The sequence below is a fragment of the Elephas maximus genome, chromosome 3 (genome assembly GCF_024166365.1).
Source record: "Elephas maximus indicus isolate mEleMax1 chromosome 3, mEleMax1 primary haplotype, whole genome shotgun sequence".
Classification (NCBI taxonomy): Eukaryota; Metazoa; Chordata; class Mammalia; order Proboscidea; family Elephantidae; genus Elephas; species Elephas maximus.
The window spans coordinates 77,490,787-77,517,735 of record NC_064821.1 but is presented as its reverse complement, the minus strand read 5'-3'; the positions used below and the strand labels follow the sequence as shown (position 1 = coordinate 77,517,735).

Below are 26,949 nucleotides of genomic sequence, written 5' to 3'. Positions count from 1 at the left end.
CCATAGGATTTCTGAGGCTGTAAATCTTTACAGAAGCAGACTGCTACATCTTTCTCCCATGGAGTGTGGCTAGTGGGTTCAAACTGCTGGTTTTTCAGTTAGCAGCTGAGCCCTTAATGCCTGCACCACCAGGGCTCCTCGCTGTTGTCATTAAGCACTATCATTATCCCCCCTTTATAGAGGAGGAATTTGAAGTTCAGAGAAATGAGGTCACTTGCCCGCAGTCACAGAGAGGCAGAACTGAGATCCAAACCCAGGGCTGCTTGACTCCTCAGCCCACACTCTGAACCTCCAGGCGGGTGCCCAGGTCAGCCCTGCTAGGGGCTGTGCTAAGCAGGTTACATGTCTGTCTGGTTCAGTTTAACCACTCATCCCTGTTCAGGCATAGAACAGTCCTTGAATCTGCTCTGACCAACCTCTGATCTTGTGGCTGAGATAACTGAAGTCCAGAGAGGGACAGCAACTTGTCCAAGGACACACAGCAGGTAACCACGCACAGAAGTGACCCATTGATGTCCAGATATCACCCGCCAGACACAGACCATAGGCGGTAGCTCCTGGTAGAAGGAATGGGAAGGCTGGCTGGGAGTTTGACCTGGCCTAGCCCAGAGGTGAGCCCGGGTGGGAAAATCCATGGCCTCTGGATCTAGGACACTCATCTCCTGCCTTGACGTTTGCTGAGCCAATAGCTGATGAACATGGAGGCAGCCACCGCAGGGCCATGGCACAGTTGTCACAGCCCCTACTGGCCACAGGACCAGGCAACAGGACAAGACCCAGGCTTGGTCACCCGGGGGCTGGTTGAAAGAGGAAGCAGCTGGGGCTGCCCTTCCTGCAGGGCACAGGGAGGGAGGAAGAAAGAGAGAAGGCTGGGGACAGTGTGTGTCACACAGCACCAGGCCCGAGGACCTCAGGAAAAGTTAAGGAGTCAGGAGAACTCAGGGTGGGATCAACGGTGAGGACTGGCCGAGTTCATGATGGAGTGAGTGTATGTTCGGAGCCCAGAGGAGCCCCTTCCCCTGGCACTGTGCTCCCCCTCACTTGCCAGCCTGCTTCACCAAGCTCCCCTTCCTTTCTAAGAACAGCTCACACTCACGTGATTAACTCAGCCAACCCTCACAACGAGCCTTCGGGGCTTTTCAGGTGAGGAAACCTAGGTTCCAGAGGCTAAGTTGCATAATGCGGCTGGTAAGTGGGGGAGCTTCCATTTGAACCCAGGCAGTGAAACTCCGGCGTCTATGCTTTCAGCCTGTAGTATCTGCTGCTTGACACTCATCCCCTCCCTGCACCCCATCCCCTTCCTGAATACTCAACCCCATGTGATCCCCACCCAGGACCTGTTTTTCACACCAGTGTTTAGGAAGGGCCCAGCATTCTACTCCCACCCATGTCCTCTTAGGGACCCTGCCAACCAGGCCCCTTTCCCTTCCTCAGCAGTGCCCCAGCCTGGCTCCTCTCTAGATCATCTGGGCTGGCTCAGGCCAGGAAGTCAGACCCAAAGACCCCTGGCAATCACTCCAGTCTGAGGGGTGGGATAGGAGTAGGGCAGACTCCAGAGGTGGGAGAGGGCGAGAGGCCCCACTGAGGAGTGGCGGGGCTGGTGTGTACATTGGCAGGGGAACAGCAAAGTGGGAGGCCCAAGGAGGGCAGGCACAGTAGGGGGAAGGGGCGAGCCGGGTGGGCCCTGACCCAGAGACAGGCATCCTTGGGCCTTCCCTGCTCCTTTTCTGGTCCTGTGAAGTTCTCAACTCCTTCCCACTTAAAACACAAAAAAAGAAAATACACAAACCTTCACCCCAACCCACCCTGTCTCTTGGCCTCAGTTCATCTAAACTTATTCCACTGCACTTGCTGCCTTCACCGTCTCCCCTAATGGCTGCCCCTTTAGCCTCTGCAGCCTGGCTCCTGCCTCTGCCCCCCAGCCTAGCCACTGACCCCTAACTGCCAGTCCCAAAGGATGCTCTTGTGTGACACCTGACCCTGGGGGCCTCCCTGCCTTCTGCACTCTGCTTGTGCCTTCTGAGAGGCTCCTCTCCTGGCTTTCCTCCCACCTCCCAGCCGTGTCTTCTCAGTCTCCTCTGCAGACTCCTCTTCCTCGGTAAGCCCTTGGAATGTTGCCATTCCCCACACCCTGGTCTGGGCTGCTTCTTTGCCCAGGATTCTTTCCCTGGTCCAGCTCCTCAGCCCTGTGGCATCACTCACCATCTGGATGCTGTAAACTCCTAACCTCTAGGCCAGAATTCTCACTTCCCTTCCGGACATCTGGAAGTCCCACAGACATACCCAACTCAATGCAACTGACCACCCTCCTTGTCCTGGACCATCCTCCCCCAGTGCCTAACTAGAAACCTGAGCGCCATCCTTGATGCCTCCTCCTCCCTAGACCCTTCACCCCAACATCCCATCTCCAAATCCTGCCCATCCCATCTCCATAACTCCTCTTACACTTGACTCTTTCAATCCCACTGTCCACCTCATTGGGCCACACCAGACTTATTCCAGCAGCCTCATCACTGGTGCTTCTGCCCCAACTTCCTCCACACAGCAGTCAGGGGACTTTCTACAGTACAGATCTGACCACATCACTGCCCTGCTCCAGGGTCTTCTGTGGCTCCCCAGTTCCATGAAGGCGATGGCTAATCAGCTTTAGCAGGGCTTGCAAAATCCCATAGCATCTGTTTCCTGAGCGCCTCTGTGACCACACCCCTTTCATCTCCCTAAGCCCACAATGCAGATCCCGACTGTCTCCCCCACCCTCAAGTCCTCATCCTTCTCAGCTCAGCCTAGGTCACCTTCTTCAGGAAGCCTTCTGTAGATTCCTTCTCTACGGGCCACAACCGCTGTGCAGCCCCTTTACCACAGTGACCACGCCATGTCCTCCTTCCTCATCGGCTGCGTCTGTCTGCCCCCCTAGACAGGGAGCCCTCGAGGGCCCTAGACGCAGACACAGGGTGGGTGAGCTGCCTAGGCTGTGCGTGTGCGTTGGGGTCTCAGGGTGGATCTCGCGGTGGCGGGGCGGGGGAGGCCGGTGTCCGAGCCCGGGGCTGGAGGGGTGCGGGCCCGGGCGCTGGGCGCGCACTCGGGCCGGGCGGGGCACGAGCCTTGGCGGTGGCAGTGGAAAGAGGAGGGTGGAGGCCCCGCCCCGCCGCACCCCTCCCGCCGTCCGGGCCCCCCCTCCCCAGCGCCGCCCGCCCACTCCGGCAGCCGCGAGGGGCGGCCGGCAGAGCGACGCGGAGCCCCGCCGGCTCGGACCCCGACAGACGCCGCCGGCCCGTACCGCCCCCTCGGGAGCCCGCGCCCCTCGCGCCTCTGCGTGCTGGCGCCGCCTCGGGGCTGCACTCGACGGCCGGAGCGGGCCCCGCCGCCGCCCTGCAGGTAAAGCCAGGAGGCTGGCACTGAGGCTGGGACCTAGGGGTGCCCCGAGGGCAGAACCCTGGCTGGGCTTCCGCCAAGACTCTACCGGACAGCGGGGCAGGCGCCTCAGTCTCTGGGTAGGGAAGGGAAGGGTGACTCGGGCCAGGGAGTCGGCGCAAAATTGGGGAGCCCACTTCGTTCCCTGCTTTCGTTTTTTTCCTCCATCCAGAGCTGCAGGGCAGAATCCCAGAAAAAGCCCCACTCTCTCCCAGAAACTGGGGCTCCAGCATCAGACGGCCCCGGGTTGGAATCCCAGACGATGTGGCTTTGGACATGGTATCCCACCCGTAAAATGGGGAGACAAAGTCTCTTTCGCAGTGTGGTGGAGGAGAGAGGGCCAAGTGGGGGCCAGAGCCCCCTTCAGCACCAGGCAAGGGAAGCCCCCTCAGCTCCCACCCACTGCTCCATTCTCATCTCTCTGCCATTTCTGGTTTCCTGGTCACCTTCCAGTTTTTCTGGTTTTCTGCCTCTGCCCCCAAGTCCCTCCTGTTCTTGGAGCCCTACAGGCCTCCCCCTAAGCTGGAGAGTGAGATTTTGAGGAATGCCCTTGCCAGAGACTCAGCGCCGCCCTTCAGTTCCAGATGGGGACTTGCAGGGGGTGAGGGTGCTATTATTGCCTGGCTACAGGGACTGGGGTCTTAGGACCCCAGTACAACATCCCCAGTATCTCTGTCCTTGGCCTGGAGACACACTGGCCCAGGAGCCCTCAGGCGGAGAAATGCTATTTAGCCAGAGGAGCCAGGAACTGTGAGTTGGAGAAGGGCAGACCCCTCTGAGTATGCTTGTATGTGTGTGCCTGTGTGTGTACCTGCGTGTGTACCTGTCAGTGTGTGCATTTGTGAGGTATGAGGGGAAACAGGTATCTGCCAGTGTTATTAATGTGTGTCAGTCAGTGTGTGCTTGTCAGTGTGTGTGAGAACATGTCAGGTTCCTGACACAGAAATGCCACTGACCTCCCTCAGGGCACCCTGGCAACCCAGAAGTCCTTCCTCAAGTCTGCCTTCAGTCCCTCTTGCTGAGAAGGCCTGTGCCCTTGTCTGGTGGCAGGGGTCCATCCCCTCCTCTGAGTGCTCTTTGCAAATACCTCCCAGGGGCTGCCCCAGGTGTTTGAAAGGTCTGAGGGCTATGGTCTATGGTGGCTGGAGGCTCAAGCAGCCTGGGGCCCCTCTCTGGGACTGAGCTAAGATAGGACTGACCCTCACTACCCTGAGCAGATGCGGGCCCTCAGGGAGCCTGTTCTGGAGCCCAGGGGAGGAGATGAGGATTGGGAGAGGCACCCTGAGGAGTTGGTCATCTTGGTCAGAGCAGTCTCCTCAGGGGATAGATGTCCCACTGCCCTCTCATTGTACTGGTGGACACCAAAGACACTCAGACACACAGTCACCCCAAAACAACAGTGGGATGAACCACAGACTCACTCACACAGGTACACTCATTGCCACTCACAATTACACACAGCCTCAAACATTCATTAGCCACGTGTGGGCGTACTCCTCTGCCGAAACATCATCACAAAGCTGAAACGATGACAGGCAGGCATACACACACACACACACACACCCAAACTCTTACAGACACACACTCCTGCAGCCCCACGCTACCCAGCCAGACACAATCAGACAGAACAACACACACACCCACACCCTCACACTCAGACGCACTCACCAGGGGCTCTCTCTCTGATTTCACTCTGTCCACCGCAGTGAAAATGAGTGTTTCTGCTCTTTGGCTCAGAGGAAGGGGAAAGAAAAGATGGGAGTGAATGTGTCTACTAGTAAGAGGGAGGGGAGGGATATGAGTCAGGGCTGTCAGCCTGAGGCCCCCCCACTGTCTCCTCGCTTGGGCCCGAGTCAGACGGAAGGCTGGCAGAGCCCCAGCTTCCCTGCCCTCTGATGGCAGACACTGGGCTCTCTTTGTAGGGAAGCAGGGCCTCAGATGAGCTGGTCCCATCCAGGGCCTGCCTGAGGCATTTAGATTTGGAGTGGACCGACGAAAGAGGTGCAGCAGCCTTTCACATGGGGCACAGCTGTGGTCTCGAGGGGCCCATCAGGGTACATGAAGGGGAGGCATCATGCAAGCCAAAGTGCGGGCGATCAGTCGTGTGGAAGAGGTGGCTTTGGTAAGGGCTTCCAAGGATAACAGGGATTCTGACAGGTACAGGTGGTGGAAAGGGTGAATGGGCGGTATTCCAGACAGAGGGAACAGCATGTGCGGAGGTGCAGAGGTGGGAAGCGGAAGAGTTCTTTCAGGACAGATAATGAGTAATTGGGTAGTGCTGGATTACACAGTGGGGAGTGGGAGGGACACAGAACTTTGAGGCCAGATTTCCAGGGGCCTTGTCTGTTGCCTAAGAGTATTGATTCTTTAGGTGGGGGAGCCAGAGAAAGGGTGTGAGCTGGGGAGGGGTGCAACCTGGGAGTCACTCTGGCTGCTCTTGCGGGGGAGGGTAGAAGGGGTTTTGGAGGCAGGGTGACTAGTGAGGAGGCTGGAAGATGATGGGGGCTGAATGGGGTGGTTGCCATGGGGATGAGAGGAAGGAGTGGAAGACTGGACAGGCCTCGGTGACTGATTGGCTGAGAGGGTGAGGGGAGGCGGGGCCCAGGAACCTTTCACTAGGTGGTGGCGTTTCGTCCTCAGAAGAGGCAAGTCAGGGGGAGACATGGGTTTGGACCCCAAGATCTGATACACTCAAATAGCTGAGGTTCGGACCTTTAGTGTGTCTATGAGCTGGGGGGTAGTGTCTGGGCGGCCTGGGATGTGGTTAGCTCTTGTGCACAGAAGCCCAGGTGAGTATGTGAGGCCCCGTATCCTCCATGGAAGTCACGCTTCCAGAAAGGGAATTCCAGACCCCTTCTGTTCCAGGGCGGGCGAGGTGTGGACAGAGGACTTTGAGAGGAGTCAGTCAGCAGGTGCGGTGAGGGAAGAGCAGCCTTGGGAGTCAGATCTGGGTTACTTTCTATGTGACTTGGGGTAAGGGGTTTTCCTTCTCTGTACCTCAGTTTCCCCATCTATTCAATGGGAATGCTAATACTTGCCTCTGGGGTGCTTTTGCCTGCAGAGAGGTGAGGAGTGGTCCCAGGTCACACACATGATCAGGGGACAGAACCCAGAACCCTCCCCAGACTCTTGATTCTGTGCTCTGGTTGGATCCTGAGAGAAGACTAGGGAGGACCTAACTCTGCTTCCATTTGGATTCTTGGACATTTGTGAATTGGGGGTGACTATCCCCATGCAGCCTGGAGGGGCCCTTGTGGGGGTGTAAAGGGGGGTTAGTGCCACATCGCTGCCTGTGAGGGGAGCCAGGCGGGCATTACTGGCCCATCTTATGGACAGAGTGATGGAGACTTAGAGGAGGACTTGGCTGATGTCACACAGCACCAGTGGCAGAACTGAGACCAGAGACCAGGCCTTGGCTCAGCCTCCCCTTCCTTCCAAAGGCAGCCCTTCCTGGCAGGGCCCTCCTGGAACCTGGGGTGGAAGGAACCTGGGCCTGAGGCTGTCTGATTTCAATCCCTCATTCTTTGGGGGAGGGGCATCAGTAAGAGTTTATTGGACACCTACTGTGTGCCAGGTTCACGTCTCAGGCCTTTTGTCAATGCTGCAAGGCAGGGGTTGGTAACCCATTTAACAGAGGGGGAAGTAGAGGCACAGAGAATTGTCCCTTCTAGGACTGTGAGAATGAATGCACAGACTGTGTTCCTCCCGCTGACCTCCTGGGGCGCTTCCTTCTCTGGGGCTTCTGGTCCTGACCTGGTGGGGAGAGAAGTGAATTGCTGAGCATCACAGTGTGCCAGGCATTTTCACAGCACAGGATGTGTTTCTGGGGGGAAGCCTGCGAAGTAGCAGGTGTGAGAAGATCGCACCCAGAGAAGGCCCAGAACAGTGAGGACTGGGATGGTGTTTTCTAGAATCTAAGAATCTGCTGTGGCTCCAGTGTGTGTGTGTGTGTGTGTGTGTGCGCGTGCGTGTGTGTGTGTGTGTACGGGGCGTCCATGTCAGGCAGGGCTGTGTCTGGAAGGAAGGGGAGTCTGAGCCGAGGGGTCTGGTCTCTGGTCTCAGACCTGCCACTGGAGCTGTGTCACCTCAGGCTCCTCTAAGGTGTGATCTCAAGTCCTCCTCTAAGTCTCCATCACCCTGTCCATAAGATGGGCCACTAATGCCCACCTGGCTCTCCTCAAGGGCAGTGGTGAGGAGAAGGCTGACTTGCGGATGGAGGGACTATTTCTCCTGTCCTGAAGGAAGCCCAGGAGGCCGACTCTTTGGACTTCATCCCCATCCAGCGTCCACAGCCCTAACTGCCTGGAAGTTCTCCTTTCCGTCTAGCCTCCTTCCTTCCCTCTGTGGTGGCTGCTGGCTGCCAAGCAGCTCTGCGTGGGCCCTCCAGGCCACACTTCCTCTGACAGGGCTACCGCGGCTCAGCTCGTGGCAAACATTCTTTTCATAGTTCCTGGAGCACAGCAAATCCGGCTGCTTAGCCAGGAATGCAGAGTCCCCTCCTGCAGAGACAGCAGGGGCTGGGGGCCTCTGGGGGTCAGATAGGAGGGGCTGAGGAGGCGTTGAGGACCCCCTCCCCACACACACTGTGCCTCAGTTCAGAGGAGATGGGAGGCTGTCTTTGTCATCTTTGTGCTCACTCAGCTTGTGTTCAAACTCTGGAACCACCCACTGCTGGCTAACTGGGCAAACTTGGGCAAATGACTTCTCTCTAAGCCTCTATTTTTTCATCTGTAGAATGGGTTTATAGTACTAACCTCACAGGGCTGTTGGAATAGTCATGGTGAAGATAATTACAATAATACCCAGTGCCGTCGTTTATTGAGTGTTCTTACATGCCAGACAAGGTTCCTGGGTGGCACAAATGGTTTGCACTTGAGACTAGTAACCAAGTTTGGCAGTTCGAACTCACCCGGTTGTGCTGTGGAAAAAAGGGCTGGTAATTTGCTTTTGTAAAGATTACAGCTACTAAAGCCTTGTGGAGCAGTTTTACCTGCAACACACGGGGTCACCATGAGTTGAAAGCAACTTGATGGCAATGGGTTTGGGTTTTTTTGGTTTATATGCCACATGCTGCTCTAAGTACATGAAATTAACTCATTGAGTCCTTACAAACACCTTATGAGGTAGAAATTGTTGCCATTTTACTGATGAAGAAGCTAAGACACAGACAGGCAAGGTCACGTGCTAGTAAGAGGTAGGATTGGGATATGAAGATACGCAGCTGGGTCCCAAAGTGGTTCTGCATGATTTTTTTAAGAAAGACTCTTAGCCCAGTGCCTGCTTGTGGTAGGGGCTCAGAAAGTGGGGCCTTCTCCTTTGAGGCCTACCCCTTGAGGCTAGTTGTTTCCCTCGTGGCCATTAATACCTCAGTTTGGAAAGATGAAATGGGGAAGCCAGCCTGGGGCCCTGGCCAGTCTCCTTGGGAGCCCTGCAGCATTCAGAAGCTGGAGGGCAGACTGTTCCACCCACATCTGGCCTGGGATTTAGCTGGCAGCAGGCTCTGTGCAAGGGGGAGATGTCGCCAGTGGAGGAGTTCACGGAGAGGATTAGGGAAGGTGGCTGGGGGTGGAGGCTAAGAACAAAGCACCACCCTGGTACACCCACCCAACCCAACTTCCTATCTTGTAGGACGGAGGGGGACCTTGGTCAACTGGAGTGGGCTCCTGGGGCCTTTTATAGTAGCTGCCCACTCTGCTCCCAACCTTGCCACTCCCTGTTGCCATCTGGGTTCAGGCAGTACAGGTGGGGGTTGAGGGGGTAGGGAAAGTAGCATCTGTAGCCATGTCTCCAGAAAGCCCAAGTGTATAGGGGTTCAAAAACCTTGGGGATGGTCAGACTTGGGTTCAACTCCCACCCCCTTCATTTCCTAGCCCTGTAACCTTGAATAATGGATGTCATCTCTCTGGGTCTCAATGCTCCTCCTCAGTAAAATGGGACAGTAGTTTCTGCCTTACAGAGTTATGGGAGGTTTGACAAAATAATGCTTGGAGCTGTGTCTAGTGCATAAAATACACTTGGGATTTAGAGACAATTATTATTAAGGGTGGAGCCCTGCTGGCACAGTGGCTAAGAGCTCAGGCTGCTAACCAACATGTCAGCAGTTCAAATCCACCAGCTGCTCCTTGGAAACTCTATGGGGCAGTTCTACTCTGTCCTATAGGGTCGCTATGAGTTGGAATTGGCTCAAAAGCAACAGGGTTCGGTTTTTGGCTTATTATTAAGGGCTGGGATGGGTGAAGGTGGTGGGAGCTAGCTTTGGGCTTCGCCCAAGGGGGTCTCTGGACTCAAGGCAAAGCATCTGATTCTGATATTCAAGGCATTTCTCATTTTGACCCCAGACAGCCCTTCTTGCCTCAAATTGTCTGTATAGTGGAGAAGTTCTGGAGCAAATAGCCTAGTGGTTCAAATTCAGGCTCTACCTCTCAAGAGCTGTGTGACTTTGGGCCAGTTACTTAACCTCTCTGTCCTTAGGTTTCCCCATCTGTAAGAGAAAATGAAGTAATTACAGGATTGGGTTGTTATGAGGAATAAATGAGATAATCCATAATAAGTGCCCAGAATAGTACCTGGCATATAGTAGGTGTACAATAAACGTTACCTGTGATTAGTTACCTCCACCCTCTGAATATGTTCAGGGCTTTCACACCTCTGTACCTTTGTGTTGCTGTTCCCTCGGCCTGGGCTGATGGCCCCTCCCTGCACCACACAGTTAAATCCATGTTCCCACTTCAAAGCCCACATCCAACATCAGCCGCTTTCTCTCCTGAGCCTCAATGTCTTTACCTGTAGAGTGGGGACTGTCACCTCTCAGGTGTGGGTGAATAAGGGGGTATCTTTACCAATTCCACTCTCCCTCTAGGGAACCCCATGCCCCACGGTGGAGATGGGGGGTTGAGGCCAGAGAACTGGGGCAGAGCTGGGCAGTGAAGACACCCTATCCAGGCTTCACCAGCCAGGCTGGGGCTTCAGAAGCGGCCTCCTGACCTACCCTTGGGGTCATGGTGTTCAGAGTGGCAGGGATGGAAGCTGGGCTCAGCCGAGTTGGGGAGAAGCCTAGGAGCTGCTGGCTCTGCATCTGGCTGCTTCTGCAGTGAGAGACAGGGCTGGGATGTCAGAGTTTCCATGGGAGCGGGCAGAGGCGAGCAAGCAGCTGGGGGAGAGAGTGACGCGGCCTCAGGCCTCCTTGCCAGGTGTGCTGGCTGGGCGTCCCCTCCCCACCCAACCAGGAGTCACGTCTGGGCCTGGCTTACAGCCCCAGCTCTTCCGTATATAGTGGTGTGACCTGGACTCAGGCTTACGTTAGAGCCCAGCACCATGCTTGCGTTGAGGCAGAAATGACTATTCAAGGCTCTCACCATATCGCATTCTCACTGAACAGCATTCCGTGGCTCCCCATACCCTTCTGGAAAAATCCAAGATAAGTGTTCAAGGTGCCTCATCATGTTGCCCCAGCCTTCTCAGCTCCTGCTTGTCCTCCCCAGCCCCACAGCACTTCTGGCCCTTCCCTGTATCTGCCAGTCTGCTTCCTACAGCCTGAAATACCTTTTCTTACCTTGCCTGCCTTTCAGACTGCTATTCATCCTTCAGGATCCAGCTCCAATGCCCCTCCCTCCATGAAGCCTTCCGAGGAAACTCATGGTGGAGGCAATATTCCCCCTCTGGGTTCCTACAGTCCAGATGCCTTAGCCACTTACTTAGGTGATGCCCACTTGTCTGAAGCCCCCAGCATCCTCAGGGCAGGACAGGGGAGGGCGTGGGGTTGAGCTGTTTCTGTGTCCCAGGGCCAACCCTGGGGTCCCACACACAGAAGGAGCTTCCCCAGCAGGGACCCTAGCCCATAGTAGGGACCACCCCAGCCCAGGGCCTGACACATAGTAGGGGCTTCTTTAGTATAGACCCTGGCACACAGAAGGGGCTTCTTCAGCCTGAGCTCTAGACAGGGGGAACCCCATCAGCCCAGGGCCAGGCAGTCAGAGGGCACTGCTAAGTGTGCATAGAATGCATGATGGAACGGGGGCCCAGTGTGGGACAGACCCTGGCTCCCTGAAGGGAGGAGGAAACTGAAAAGAGAGACTAGGGCCAGGTGGTGTCCCAGCAGGGGCTCCTGGTAAGAAGCCTGGGGCGATGTGGTGGCTGCAGGTTAGGACCAGAGGCCTCTTTGGGCCCTGGCATCTCCCTCACTGTTCTCTTCTCCATCCTCAGGCCCCGCCTCTGCTGGGAACTTCTAAGGTCCCTCCGACCTGAAAGGTAAGCTAGATTTTTTGGGTGGGTTTCTCTGATATTTCAGGCTGGATGAGGCCTGTGCTTGCTGCTGTCTATCCTTGCTCTCTCCTGCTACAGCAGAAGCCTCTCCCAGGCCCAGGGCGTCCTTGAGGGCAGCCCTTCTTACAGGTGACTTCAGCTCCCTGTGGTCTGGGTTTTAAAACCCCAGCCCAACTCAGAAGCAGCTTTTTCTCATTTGTGAACTATTTTGCCCCAGCTCCTTGGCGCGCCCCGTGTTTGCTTGGCCAGCCCGTGGTGCAGTGGCCTGGCCACGCTCCCACCAGGCCCCCTCCCTAGCCAGCATGGCCCCTCCTGTCGCCGCTGCTGCTGCCACCATGCGGGGAAGCCACGGAGGCCGAGGAATTTTGGCAGGCGTGAGGAGGCAGGGGCGGCGGGTGGCGCTCCGGAAAAGGCTGCAAATGTGAACCAGAAGGCGAGGGATTGGCGGCTAGGGAGGCTCCGCCTGGCCCGGCCTGAGGCCTGGGGTGGCTGGGTCCAGGGAGGGGAGTTCCTGGCCTTTAGTGGTCTAGTGCAGGTCAGAAGCTCAAGAACTCTGCTGGAGAGCCTGCGAGGGAGGGCAGGCCTGTGTCCCTTGGTGGGGAAGGGCCAGCTCCCTGGCTGCCAACCTGTGGATACATTGTTGCCCCTGGTTCTGCCCACTGAGGGCCTGTTCTGGTTTATCTGCGCCCGCCTGGTGCTCTTACTGCCCTGGACACTTTCTTGCCCCAAGACGCTCCTCCCCTAGGGGAGTAGTTGGGTGTCTGGAGTCTCAGAGGTGGGTAGAGCCTGGGGGCCTGGCACATGGACCAGGAGAGGGAGGTTCAGCCTAAGCCCCCTCCAGCCCAGAGCTGGAAAGGACTCAGAAAGAGCCAGAGACAGAAAGGGGCTTTCTTCCCCTTGCAGGTTTAGCAGAGTTGGGGGGTAGGGTTGTCAGAGGTGTGGAGCTCAGGGTGGGGACCCTGAGAGTGTCAGAGGGTGGGGTGGGGGAAGAGATACTGTCATGCTATAGGTGCCCAAGAGGGGGAGCTCTTCTGTCTGAGGAAGGGAAGGAGGGCTGCTCGAAGGAGGAGTCATTTGAGCTGGGTGTTAAACCAAAAAAACCAAACCTGCTGCCATAGAGTCAATTCCGACTCATAGTGACCCCATAGGACAGAGCAGAACTGCCCCGTAGAGTTTCCAAGGAGCGCCTGGCGGATTCGAACTGCTGACCTCTTGGTTAAGCAGCCATAGCACTCAACCACTACGCCACCGGGTGTTACATGAGGAATAATCTGTATGCCTGGGTCCCTGGATGGTGCAAATGGCTAATGCTCTCAGCTGCTAACTGGAAGGTTGGAGGTTCAAGTCCACTTAGAGGCACTGCAGAAGAAAGTCCTGGTGATCTACGTCTGAAAGATCAGCCATTGAAAGCCCCACAGAGTGCAGCTCTGCTCTAACTCACACGGGGTCGCCGTGGGTGGGAAGGTTGCCCCACAACCGCTGGTGCTGGTTTACCTGTGCAGGGAGGAAGGGGCAGGAAGGGCAGTGCAGGCCAAGGGGCTTATGTGGCCAGAAGGTGGGTGGTACAGGAACTGAGAAATTTGGGGCTATTTGGATCCTAGGGTGATGGGGATAGAGCCACAGGTGCAGTGGGCTCCTCTCTCTCCCTAAACATCGTGTTTTCCCCAAGGGTGAGCCTGTGACCCTAGTCCAGGCTGCAGCAACCCTGTCAGTGAACCCATGTCTTTATCTCCAGCCTACTTCTCCCCCCACCAAGTTCCAAACCTACAGATTCACGGCCTCTAGAAGGCCACCCCCCTGAAATCTCTCCCCGTGCCCTCCCGCCGCCCCACCATCTTCTCTGCCCCGATTTTTGCTCTGCTCTCAGCTTTCAATGTTCCACCATCGCCTGCACCCACGGGCCTGTTGAACTCTGACCTTCCTTCAAGCCTCCTTCCAGTGCTGCCTCCCAAACTGAGGTTCCCTGTGATCTGGGAGGAAACCCTGGTGGGGTAGTGCCTAAGTGCTACAGCTGCTAACCAAAAGGTCAGCAGTTCGAATCCGCCAGGCGCTCCTTGGCAACTCTACGGGGCAGTTCTACTCTGTCCTATAGGGTCGCTATGAGTCAGAATTGACTCGATGGCAGTGGGTTTGGTTTTGGTGGGTGATCTGGGAGAAGTCCTGGTGGTGCAGTGCTTAAGAGCTGGGGCTGCTAACCAAAAGGTCGGCTGTTCGAATCCACCAGCCGCTCCTTGGAAACCCTATGGCGCAGTTCTACTCTGTCTTTTAGGGTCGCTATGAGTCACACTCAACAATAATGGATTCGGTTCGTTTGATTTGGTGGTCTGAGAACCTCATCTGCAAGAACAAAAGATGTTAGGACCCTCAGGTGAACAGGTGGGGCAGGTGAGGTAGGCAGAGGCAGAACCCCTGTCCCGCCAGCAACCCAGGTGATGCGGGGCCCCAGGCAGCCTTGCCCCCTCCTGGCCACCTCCCTCTATCCCCCAACTCCTAGATTCCAGGCAGCTCTTTGGCTTTGGAGCAGTCCTCCAGCTGCAGTTCAAAGTCAGGAAAGGAGGGTGAGAGTAGTTGCACAATTTGAAGAATGTAATCAGTGTCACTGAACTGTACACGGAGAAATTGTTGAGTTGGTGTATGTTATGCTGTGTACATTCTCAACCACAAAAAAGAAATGAAATATCAAAAATAATAAAAAATAAGTTGGGGGTTCAGAGTCTCATAGTAATCCAGCCGGACAGAGAGCTCAGCTTATGGGTACTGGACCCTCCAAGGCCCCATCGAGACCTTGTGGTCTGCTCAGTGGTTGTCCAGGGAGGCCAGGGGCATTCGTATGGGTGGGTGTGGGCTCTAATGCTAGCCTTCAGGAGAGTCCCACCAGCTGATCAACAGCAGAGCTTTACACAGACTGGAACTCAGACAGTGTAGGGGACACAGGAGAGGACAAAGACAGACAAGCAGGGTCACAGAGATGGGCAGACAGATGGGATGGGGACACAGAGCTAGCTGGCAAGAGACATGTAGAGAGATGCTGAGACACACAGGCTGATGAGGACTGGACTCGATGCAGAGACGTGGAGGAAGGGACACAGTCGGGCATGGCACACACTCTGGGGCCCTTCACACACACCCATCTCTCTGCCTCCTCCATCCTAACCTGTCTGTGTTGTACTGGGTCTAAAGCATGACGCTTCGCCATGTGAATTCAAGAATGAATAACTTGGAATTTATCCTCTCAGTACTAGGGAGCCATAGAAGGACCCAGAGCAGGGGAGGACCCCGGGTAGAACTGTGCTTTACAGAAATCAGTCATATAGAGCCATGGTGCCCAAGTGTGGTCCAGACAGTCAGCATCAGCATCATCCGGGTGCTAGTTAGATATGCAAATGACTGGGCCCTACCTCGTATCTTCTGAATCAGGATCTCTGGGGTGGGGCCCAGGAACCTACATTTTAACAAGCTCTCCAGATGAGTCTGACACACAGTAAAGTTTGAGAAGCACTGGTGAAGTATATGGAGTCCCTGGGTGGTGCAAACGGTTTAGTGCTCAGCTGCTAACCAAAAGGTTGGTGGTTTGAGTCCCCCCCCAGAGGCAACTTGGAGGAAAGGCCTGGTGATCAACAAAAAATCAGCCATTGAACACCCTGTGGAGCACAGTTCTACTCTGACATGCATGGGGTTGCCATTAGTTGGAATTGACTTGATGGCAAATGTTTTTTTAATTTGTTGGCGTGTATGTAGGACGTATTGAAGGAAACAGAGAGAAGCTTGGGGCTGAGACTTGTTAAAAGAGATTGTTATGAGAATCCAAGGGAGGATTTAGCAGTTTAATTTAAGAAATTAATTTCTGTGTGGCTGGGATGTGCCTGCCCATGGGCTTTGTGCTGGGGGAGTACTAGGTCTGTATTAGGACAGAGGCCATGGGGAAGGAAGGAAAGAGACAGAAGTGGGAGAAGTAGAAGAGACATATTCCACAGGATTGGATTGGGGGTTTGAGGGGAAAGGAGGAGGGCTGCCATGTGTGGTTGTGCAGGTTGTTTACTGCACAAGGGCACCCTGGAAAGGTAGTATGCCATCAAGTTGATTCTGACTCATAGTGATCCTATAGGACAGAGTAGAACTGCCCCATAGGGTTTCCTAGGCTGAAATCTTTACCATGGAGCTGCTGGTGGGTTCAAACCACTGACCTTTTGGTTAGCAGCCAAGCACTTAACCTTGTACCACCAGGGCTCCTTTTGTTGGAAGGAGGGGTGCCTTTTTCTAATTGCACCAAGGCACTGTATGGGCTAGAAGGATTTCTCACTGCCCTGTAAGGAAGTATTGGAGATGATGTCCAGATTTCTGGTCTGGATATCTGGGTGTGGGGGAGAAGCAGGTAATGGGTAGAAGGTAATGAGAGCAGTTTGGATGGAGGTACCTAGGGACAGCCAGGTGAAAATCCTCAGCTGATAGCTGAACACAAGAATCTGGGGCTCAGGGACTGCGGAGAAGTCGTAGCTGAAGACAGATGTGTGAGTCCTTGGTGAGGGGCTGGAGCCGTGGGAGCCAGTGCTTGCTAAGAGCCTCAGGAGAACCAGGAAGGAGATGTGGCCTGATCCAGCTGCATGGGGCAACCCTGGGTCTGCAGAGTGGGCACAGGCAGGGAGCAGAGAAGGATCTGGGGAGGAGCCTTTAGAGGAGAGGGGAGAACAAGGTCACTAGGCGGGATTCAGTTCTGGGGAGGAGCTACCCGGGAAATGAGGGGTGAGTGGGGGGTGAGGGCTAGTTCTTTAAAGAGGCTTGGCTGAGAAGGGCTGAAGAGAGATGAGAGTATCTGGGGAAGGCAGGGACAGATTACCCAATAAGCAAGGGATGCAGGGGCTTAATTGTGCTTATTTACTAATCGGTAGTTTTAGTGTACAATTTCACCTAGGTTTCACCACATCTTTAATGAAACTCTTTGACGTGGTGAAATCGTGCACTATAGATTAGTAAGTAAACACAATTAAGGCCCGTGTACTTTGCTTACTGTAAGCCAGTGCCTAGCGTGCTTACTGGCTAATCTGCCCCTGGGGGCCAGCGTATCTGGGCAGGGTATGTGGACATTGGGATAGAGAGGCCAGAGATTGGGGGGGGCTATCCCAAGGAAGAGGTGTGGGGTGAGAAGGGCTGGATCTTGAGTAGGAAGCAGAACCCCCTTCCTGATACTCAATTTCTATAAGCTGGGAGAGAGATGGGGGAGTGGGGCTCAGGGACCCTGGAAAAGTCTGGAGTTGCCAGCTGGCAGTGGGGGTAGAGGTGGGCATCATGTTCAGGGGGTGAGGAGGGTGGCTCCTCTGCTCTTTCCCCAGGTCCATGACTGGAGCAGGGTTGGGGATTGGGGTGGGCTGGGGGAGCTTGGGTCCTAGTCCTGAGCAGACTGTGCTGCCCCATCCACCCACCACCCCGTCAGCTTCATCTCAGGAGCTCTAAGGGAAATGGCCTAGAGGGCCAGAAAATTGACTTTAGGAGTCAATCACACAATATCCTGGCCTTTGGCAACAAGTCATCTGAGTTTTTAAAGGGATGGAAGTGGAGGTGTTGCTTTGCAGCAGGAGGAACTGTGGTTAGACTGAAGGGAGGACTTCCTTCCTGACCATCAGGTATGCGATGGAGCAGCACAGCAAGAGGGGCTGGGGTCTCAGATCATCTCAGGTCACTCTTTTACAGATGAGGACACTGAGGTTCAGAGAGGTCAAGTCACTTGCCCAAAATCATGAAGCTGGAAAGTAGCTGTGCTGGGATGGGAGCCCAGGGACTGCTGGGCCCCTGATAGGGAGAGTTTGCGCAAGAAAGGCTGCTCACCTATTGAGGAGACAGACACAGGACTGGAAAGAGAGGAGGGGAGAGAGAGAGAGAAATGAGTCAGGGCCAGAGACCCGGGGAGAGAGCCGAGAGCGAGGATGGTGAGTGAGGAGACAGGACACACCAGCAAGCAAGCAGGGCAGCCGGATCCCGCAGAAATGTCTCCATAACAGGAAGCGTCTCATAACATACCTGTGGTTTGGCCAGGCCCTGGGGCTGCCCAAGCGCTCCCCACTGCTCCCTCAGCTGCGTCTGGGGTGGGGAAGCTTAGAGAATGGAAGCCTGCGCAGAGCCATGTTCCAGCCACCTGGAGGGGAGGCTGCTGGGTCCTGCTTGCCCAAGTCTCAGGCCCACCCTCTTATCTGGACCTCTGATAGCTCGTCTGTGAAGTGGAATGGGGAGTGGGTAGGTCTTCAAGTTCCATGGGATCTCCCATACCCCCTCTGCTCATCACTCCTGGGTCAGGCCCCTTGAAAGTGGCAGAAATGTGGGAAGAGATCACTTAATGGGTGCTCCTTTACTCCTCCCTCAGCCACGTCCATGGGGGAAAGGGGCTTCTTCCTGCTGGGGTCCATTTGCCCCCTGGTCTGAAAGGCCCTGGAGCACTACTTACCATGGGCCAGCTTCCTCAGCCTCCCCGGGAGGAGGCCCAGGCTGCCACAGAAACGCTGACTTGGACGAAATGCTGTTTTACGGGGATTTGTTGAAAAGGGGGAAAAATCTCCGTTAAGGACTTGCAGCTGTCCAAACACGGCGTCTACCCTGCTGCCGCCATGGCTCAATCCTCTGAATCAGCGTCTCCTGTATGTGTCCTACCTCAGGCTCCCCCCTGCCAGCTACCTTGGCTCCTGCCTTTGCTTCCCAAGAGGTCACCAGAGAGGGTGATGGCTTGCCAAAGTTCACACAGCCCGAGTGGGCAGAGCCAGGTTGAGCCCTCCTCCTGCCCCTTGACCTCCTGCTTGGCATAAGAGCAGCTCTCAGCCTCCTTTCCCCATGGGGAGATCAAGGAGCAAGTGAATTCATTGTTCTTCCGTGTGCCCCTCTATTCCCAGAGCTGGACCTTCTTAGGTAAAGTTCTCTTTGACCCAGGCCATGGGACAGTCTACCTCTTCTCATTCTAGTCAGAATGAAGGAATGAGCTCCTCTGGGCCTGCAGAGGGCCCCCTCGGCGGGTCTCTCCCAAATCTGTGCAAACCCTGAGGAAAGGACCCAAGGAGTTACTGGTTTGCTCTTTATATTTGATGGTGAATTGAGTTCGTTAAACATTTATGGAGCGTGGCTGGGCGGCAGCCAGGCCCTGAGCTGGGTGAGGAGTCAGGGAAGCATGGCTGTGGAGAGAGTAGGAGAGTTACAGGGTGAAGAAAGAACTATGACAGGGACCCACAGGCACCAGGAGCCCGAGAGGTTTCCCAGAAGCCTGAGAGTAAGAATTAGCAAGGCAAAGCAGTACTGGGAAGAGAATGCATGCAGGCTGGAGGCCCAGGAGTCAAGTGTGTGGTGGGGGAGGGGAGGGGTGGCACTGCAAAGGAGGCAGGTGGGCACTGGGGCTCAGAGGGCCCAGGCACCTTGGCTCTGATGGTGGTCCCACTTGGGCTGCCACGTTGTACAACTCCAGGGGTGTTATTTCTTTTTACAGCCCTTCAACTAGGCGCTCACTTCCACCCCCCCATCCACCTGGACTGGCACGTGCCAGCCTCCCCACCAACTAGGAGTGCAGTGAGCCTTCTCGAATCACACCCATGGGGCAGCTTGGAGAGAGAGGGAGACTCACAGATGGCCTCGCTCCCTCCCAGGTCAGGTGACTCGTGCAGGAGGGGTCCTTTTCTAGAAGGCTCTTGGGAAGGGGAAATTTTTTTTTTTCTTTTTAATTGTGATTTAGGTGAAAGTTTACACAGCAAATTAGTTTCTCATTAAGCAGTTAATACACATACAGTTTTGTGACAGTTGTTGCCAACCCCGTAACATGTCAACACTCTCCCGTTCTCGGCCTTGGGTTCCCCATTTCTGCTCGCCCAGCTTTCCTGTCCCCTCCTGCCTTCTTGTTCTTGCTAGTGGGCTGGTGTGCCTATTCAGTCTCGTACACGTGGTTAGGCTACACGTGTATTGTTTGTCTTATAGGCCCGTCTAATCTTTGGCTGAAGGGTGAACTTCAGGAGTGACTTCAGTAGTGAATTAAGGGGTGTCTGGTGGGGCCATATTCACATGGTTTCTCCAGTCTCTATCAGGCCAGTAAGTCTGGTCTTTTTTGTGAGTTATAATTTTATTCTACATTTTTCTCCAGCCCTGTCTGGGACCCTCTATTGTGATCCCTGTTAGAGCAGTCAGTGGTAGCTGGTCACCATGTAGTTGTGCTGGGCTCAGTTTGGTGGAGGCTGTGGTAGTTGTGGTCCATTGGTCATTTGGACTAATCTTTCCCTTGTGTCTTTGTTTTTCTTCATTCTCTCTTGCTCCAGTCAGGGTGGACGAGTAGATGTATCTTAGATGGCTGCTTACAAGCTTTTACAACCCCAGACGCTATTCACCAAAGTAGGATATAGAACATTTTCTTTATAAACTAGGTTATACCAATTGAACTAGATGTCCCCTGAGAGGAAGTTGCTTTTTAAGCACCATTTTTTTTTTTTTTTTTACCCTGCTCAGGAGAGGGTGGGGAGGGGCAGGGACTCAAGAGTCAGACTGGCTGAGCATAGGTTTTGACAACGCTCTTTATTAGCGGGTGACCACCTTGCCCCAGTTTCCTCATCTGTAACATGGGGATGACATAATATCTACCTCACAGGGTTGTATGGAGGTTAAATGTAAAACACTCAGGACCTGGCAAAATGCACCATCAGCAGGAGCGGATAACCCAGTAAGCAAGGTGAACAATTGTAATGACCAATTGCTCGCTACAGATTAGTAAGTAAGCCCGTGCTTACCTTGCTTACTGGGTCACCTGTCCCTGTCAGGGACTGTAAGTTTGAAAAGAGGCTTTGATTCTGTAGGAGGGTGCTGTGGGCCTGGGCGAGAGGCAGATGCCAGCCCTACCTAGAAACAGAATCTTGATGCGGTAAAAAAATGTGAACACTGTGCTTACTTTCCTTATGGATAATCCCCTCCTGGCCATCAGCATTACCTTGTGGGCCAGGCCTGTACAGCATGGCCTCATTGAGTCCTGGACTCAGGCCTATCACGGAGAAGTCACGTGGTCTGTGTTGAGGACAGGCTTGGCTCGGCATGAGGCCTCAGCTCTGACACTTGCCAGTCATGTGACCTGTGCAGGCTTCTTAGTCTATGCTTGTGTTTCTACATCTATGAAATGGGGATAGTAATTGCATGAGCCTCATGGGTCTTTGAGAAGAGTGAGTAAGATGAAGCCTGGGAAGCCCTGAACACAAACTGGCTCATTAGTTCGGGTTTACTAATCTGCTGAGGTTCAAGGAGGTTGAGTGACCTGCTCAAGGTCAGAGAGCAGATTGGCGGTGGAACTGGGATTTGAACCCAGGAGCTGGGTACACTGACCTCCCTCAGGGCCCTAGGGAAGCCCCTTATGATGCTGAGCCCGAAGGAACGCCCATTTGCAGCCCCAGATGCATCCCAGCACCAGGGGGGGCGGTTTAGTCCTCACATGTATCCTTGGGTGTGTACAACCCACCGCAACCACCCCTCCACTGCCAGGTAAAGGCGAGAGGTCCCTGGGTGCCAGGGGGAGGGGGACTTGCCCTGAGTGTGAAGAATGCCGGATAGTCCCTCATTCAGGTGTTGATGGGTGCCTTCCCCAAGCCAGGCAGGTTTCTTTAATCATCACAGTAGCCCTGAGAATCAGGTACTGTTGTCATCTCATTTTTTAGCTTTATAGAGATATAATTCACATACTGTGCAGTTGACCCATTTAAAGTGTACGATTCAACGCTTTTTCATGTATTTCATGTCCATATTCTCCCCTCCCCTGGCCCCTGGCCACCACTCATCTACTTTCTGTGTCTACAGATTTGCCTATTCTGGACATTTGTATAAATGGAAGCATAAAATACGTGTTTGTTTATTTTTTGCTGCTGGTTTCTTTCACTTAGCCTAATTGTTCAGGATTCATCCATATTGGCGCATGTATCAGAACTTTGTTTCTCTTTATTACTGAATAACGTTCCATCGCATGGATACACCATTCATCAGTTGATGGACATCTTGGTTGCTTCCATTTTTTGACTGTTATGAATAACTCTGCTATGAACATTCATGTACAAGTTTCTGTGTGGACATGTTTTCCCATTCTACAAGTAAGGAAATCAAGGCTCAAAGAGCGAAAACCTCTTGCCCAAGCTCACCCAGCTGGTGAGTGGAGGACTCAATGTGGCCTTCCAAATCCAGGGCCCCATCCTTTTTCCCCACCCAGGCCTTGTCTCCGAGTTGAGCCAAATGCTGTGACAGGGATAGGTTGAGGATACAAAGGAGTGAGGGGTTAACTGTCAGAAGACATCTTAGAGGAAGAGGTGATAGCTTCCTGAGCCTTGAAGGATGAATAGGAGTTTGCCAGGTGGAGAAGACGGGAAGAACATTGCAGAAAAACAGCAGGTGCAAAGGCCCAGAAGTGTGAGGCCACCTGGTGTCTTATTATTGGGGCAAAGGTGTGTGGGGATGGGGAGGAGCAGAGCCAGAGAAAGGGGTGGTGGGAGCAATGTTAATAGTGCTGGAGACACAGGTACAGGGTAGATTAAAAAAGCCTTGAATGTCATGCTAAGCACCATGGACTTGATCCTGAAGGTAATTGGGAGCCCTGGGAGAGCATCAATGTAATGTGGAGACAGACCTAAGACAAATCTCAGGTCAGCTTCTTAGTGTCCTTTGCTTTAGTTTTATCATCTGGAAAATGGGATGACAGTAGTAACACTTCATTAAAGTTTTGTGAGGGCTAAGTGATTTTGTATCTCTAAAGAGCTTTTTTTTTTTTTAAAGAGCTTAGCCCAGCACCTCCAGAGAGCCCAGTAAATGATCAGGGGTGTTATCCTCAAAGGCTTGTTAGCAGAGGTATCTCACTTTGGAAGGTGAGTCTGGCTGCAGGGGGTGACTGGTTTGGGGAAGGCTGAGAAGAGGCAGCTGGGCCCAGGGAGGTGCGGTGGGGATGGAGAGAGGTTTGGGAGAGGTTTAGGGGTGACTTCTGCAGACCCCTGAGACTTTGGGAATTGCTTGTGAATACTATCTAAATTCTGATCTTTTTGTGAACCCCTGGGCCTGGTGCCAGACCACACAGAAACCAGCCTGATGACCCCCTCTCTTCCTCCCTGCAGCAAGCCCGTGGACGCCATGCGGGGGGCTCTGACACCCCTGTCTCCACCGTCACCGCCAACTCTGCTGCTTCTGCTGCTGCTGCTGCTGGAGAGTGGGCCGAGGGCAGCCACTGGCGGTGGGGCTGGTGGGGCAGCTGGGTACGCCTCCGTGAAGTACGTGCAGCCCATGCACAAAGGACCCGTGGGACCACCCTTCCGTGAGGGCAAGGGCCAGTACCTGGGTGAGTGTTTCCCCACCGTACAACTCCTGGCCCTGAACTCCCAGCTTCCTCCATCTCCACCAGACCCCCACTCAGCCCCTCAATCTCCACCAAAGATCTTCCCATCCCCACATTTCTTCCTTATGCTGGCCAGGGCCTCCCATCCCTGGCATGTCTGGAAGCAGGGTGCAGCTGGCTGGTAAAGGAGGTCTTCAGATGGGCGGCAGGAAGGTATATGGGGAGGTGGGAGGGATGCTGCTCCGACCGCCTCTCAGGTGGCCTGCTGGTGCCACCTGGTGGCCATTCTACTCCCAGGTCATGCAGTTGTGAGGGTCCCTCACCTGAAACTCTTGGGTAAAACCCTGCCTGGGTAGGTTGGGTGCTAGGAGCCCTGGGTGAGGACACCCTGCAGGCCTCAAGATGGCCCACTAGGTCACCCCCAAACTCCATCTCCCGTGAAGTCAGGGAGGGGTGTGCAGAGAGGGGAAGATGGAGTGGTCTTCATGAGCAGTTACAGAGCCCCCTTCCTATTGTACACCATACTCGTGTGGGGAAGGGGGTAGATGGTGTCCCCTGTCCCTACTGTCCAGGCCCCTGATTGTCCCCCTTTCTGTCTCTCTCTCAGAAATGCCTCTACCACTGCTGCCAATGGACCTGAAAGGAGAGCCTGGCCCCCCTGGGAAGCCTGGGCCTCGGGGGCCTCCAGGCCCCCCTGGCTTCCCAGGAAAACCAGGCACTGGAAAGCCAGGGCTACATGGGCAGCCTGGCCCCGCCGGCCCCCCTGGCTTCTCCAGGATGGGCAAGGCTGGTCCCCCAGGGCTCCCAGGCAAGGTTGGACCACCAGGGCAGCCGGGGCTTCGGGGAGAGCCAGGGATACGAGGGGACCAGGGCCTCCGGGGGCCCCCAGGACCCCCTGGCCTTCCTGGCCCCTCAGGCATAGCTGTCCCTGGAAAACCAGGTCCCCAGGGAGCGCCAGGGCCGCCAGGATTCCGAGGGGAACCAGGGCCTCAGGGGGAGCTTGGGCCCCCAGGCAATCGAGGCCTCAAGGGGGATAATGGAGTGGGCCAGCCAGGGCTGCCTGGGCCCCCAGGGCAGGGGGGTGCCCCCGGGGCCCCTGGCCTCCCTGGTCCAGCTGGCTTGGGCAAACCAGGTCTGGATGGGCTTCCTGGAGCCCCTGGAGACAAGGGTGAGTCTGGGCCTCCTGGGATGCCAGGTCCCAGGGGGGAGCCTGGGGCTGTTGGCACAAAAGGGCCCCCTGGGGTGGACGGTGTGGGGGTACCAGGGGCAGCAGGAGTGCCAGGGCTACAGGGCCCTGCAGGAGCCAAAGGGGAGCCAGGGGTCCGGGGTCCCCCGGGCCTGATAGGCCCCACTGGCTATGGGATGCCAGGACTGCCAGGCCCCAAGGGGGACAGGGGCCCAGCTGGAGTCCCAGGGCTCCTAGGGGACAGGGGTGAGCCAGGCGAAGATGGGGAGCCAGGGGAGCAGGGCCCACAGGGCCTTGGGGGCCCCCCTGGACTTCCTGGGTCTGCAGGGCTCCCTGGCAGACGTGGGCCCCCTGGGCCTAAGGGGGAGGCAGGGCCTATAGGACCCCCAGGAGTACCTGGCATTCGGGGTGACCAAGGGCTCAACGGCCTGGCTGGGAAACCTGGAATCCCAGGAGAGAGGGGGCTTCCTGGGGCCCATGGTCTCCCTGGACCAACGGGGCCCAAGGGTGAGCCTGGTTTCACCGGCCGCCCTGGGGGACCAGGGGTGGCGGGTGCGCTAGGGCAGAAGGGTGACTTGGGGCTCCCTGGGCAGCCTGGTTTGAGAGGCCCCTCGGGAATCCCAGGACTCCAGGGCCCAGCTGGCCCTCTTGGGCCCCAAGGTCTGCCAGGCCTTAAGGGTGAACCAGGCCTGCCAGGGGCCCCTGGAGAAGGGAAGGTGGGGGAACCTGGCATGGCTGGGCCCACAGGGCCCCCTGGAGTCCCTGGCTCCCCTGGACTCACAGGTCCTCCAGGGCCTCCAGGGCCTCCTGGTCCTCCTGGCGCCCCTGGGGCCTTTGATGAGACTGGCATTGCAGGCCTGCACCTGCCCAATGGTGGCGTGGAGGGTGCTGTGCTGGGCAAGGGGGGCAAGCCGCAGTTCGGGCTGGGTGAGCTGTCAGCCCATGCCACGCCCGCCTTCACTGCCGTGCTGACCTCGCCCTTTCCTGCCTCGGGCATGCCTGTGAAATTTGACCGGACCCTCTACAACGGCCACAGCGGCTACAACCCTGCCACTGGCATCTTCACCTGCCCTGTGGGTGGCGTCTACTACTTTGCTTACCATGTGCACGTCAAGGGCACCAGTGTGTGGGTGGCCCTGTACAAGAACAACGTGCCAGCCACCTACACCTACGACGAATACAAGAAGGGCTACCTGGACCAGGCATCTGGAGGGGCCGTGCTCCAGCTGAGGCCCAATGACCAGGTCTGGGTGCAGATGCCCTCAGACCAGGCCAACGGCCTCTACTCCACTGAGTACATCCACTCCTCCTTTTCAGGGTTCTTGCTCTGCCCCACATAACCCGCAAGGGGGCCCTGCTGCCCTGGCCTCCTCCTCTGTAGTGGTAGAGAGACTTTTCACTTACAAAGAACCTCCATTTAGAGAAAAAAACCAAAGGTGGAATAGAGGCGGCCATGGCCTTGGCCAAAGGAGACTGACCTGCTTTCTCCCTGCACATGGGCTGAGATTGTTTCTGGAAGAGGCTGACTTGAGTTTCTCTCCCTGTCTCTCCCAAGTGTCGGTGCCATGTCGGGACTGCACCCCAATTCCTAACCTGTCTGGTCTGGAGGCAGGGCCCCAGGACACTCAGCTCAGCTGTAGGAGACTCCCCACCCCCTTTGAGTCCTGGGCTCTGCTGGGCCGTGAAGAGTGCTGCTCCTCTGTGAGTCAGAGCTGGCAGGGCTGAGCTCCCCATCCACCCGGGGAGACACACTCCCAAGCCTGCCCTTCCTGCTGGGCCCAAGATGGCCTCCCCCACGGTCCTTGGCTGGGGCTCTTCCAGCTCCCCTGGGATCTCCAGCACATGGCAGAGGCTTCTCTGAACAATCAGGGGAAAGGGAGAGAAGGGAACTCATCGAGGCGGACATCCTGCCCAGACTGCAACCCCAGTGGTTATGCTGTGCCTTAGGCCCGTCCATGGCGGGTACAGCTGCGTGACCCTCTGCAGCCTCCTGGGAAGGGTCAACCCCTTTCACCGCTCCAGCTGCAGCCAAGGGGAAGGTTGTTTGTGATCTGGGGCAGGAAGCAGCTTTTTGCTTTATCTCCTCCATCTCCCATGCTGCCCCCACCAGCTGAGGGCAGCCACACAGGCTCCTGGGGACCATCACATGCCAGAGACCAAACTCTGTGAAGTGTCTAGCACAGGCCCTGGCATGAGGCAGGACCATCAATCACCAAACATGAGTGCCCCTCCCTTTCTCCCTCTCACCTGCTGGGTGTGTGTGGGGTGTGTGTGGGGTGTCGGGGTAGTGCTGATTTGCTCGTACAATATTATAAGGGGATCCTCCCCGTCCCCAATCCAAGTATCCCCAAGGTGGACAGCCTCTTGTTTGGCCAATGAGGCACACCCAAGCTTGGGGATGAAGACATCCACTTGCTTTTCTCTAATGAGAACCATATGATACGTATGTTGTGTACTAAAGGGGTCCATCTGTAGGGGCTTCCTCTCCTCTCACCCTCTGGTTCCAATTTCCTGTTCTAAGCAGGATTAGGGCCCAGGAGGCTAGGGCTTGGAGAGGAAGGGTGCCAACAGACCCCTTTGGAATGGGTTGGCTCTGGATGCTTCTGCCATTTTCCCAAAGTAGTGCTCCCCTGCTGGAGACAGACAGGATCCTGCTCCCATCCCCTCAGTGCCTAATTCTAGCTCTCAGTGGATCAAGCTGAGATTAGTGCTGGGGGATGGATGCAAGGATGGTCAGTTTCCCAGTGGCTCAAGGCTTTGTCCCTGCCAAGCCAGCCCACTTCCCTAT

The 26,949-nt window shown here is 55.6% G+C and overlaps 1 protein-coding gene across 4 annotated transcripts; it reads left to right on the top strand.

Annotated features, from left to right (window-relative positions):
* Positions 1 to 3,244: 3,244 nt before the first annotated feature.
* Positions 3,245 to 26,631, top strand: COL8A2 (collagen type VIII alpha 2 chain). Of its 4 annotated transcripts, XM_049878749.1 has the most exons (6): positions 3,245 to 3,375; positions 11,614 to 11,658; positions 19,130 to 19,286; positions 22,426 to 22,514; positions 22,758 to 22,978; positions 23,583 to 26,631. In XM_049878749.1, the coding sequence occupies exons 4-6, from the start codon at positions 22,459 to 22,461 to the stop codon at positions 25,499 to 25,501; spliced, it is 2,196 nt and encodes a 731-aa protein (XP_049734706.1). In that variant the 5' UTR covers positions 3,245 to 3,375; positions 11,614 to 11,658; positions 19,130 to 19,286; positions 22,426 to 22,458; the 3' UTR covers positions 25,502 to 26,631. The 4 variants fall into 4 exon arrangements, with proteins under 4 accessions (XP_049734706.1, XP_049734707.1, XP_049734708.1 ...); XM_049878750.1 differs by lacking the exon at positions 19,130 to 19,286; XM_049878751.1 differs by lacking the exons at positions 19,130 to 19,286; positions 22,426 to 22,514.
* The last annotated feature ends 318 nt before the right edge of the window (positions 26,632 to 26,949 follow it).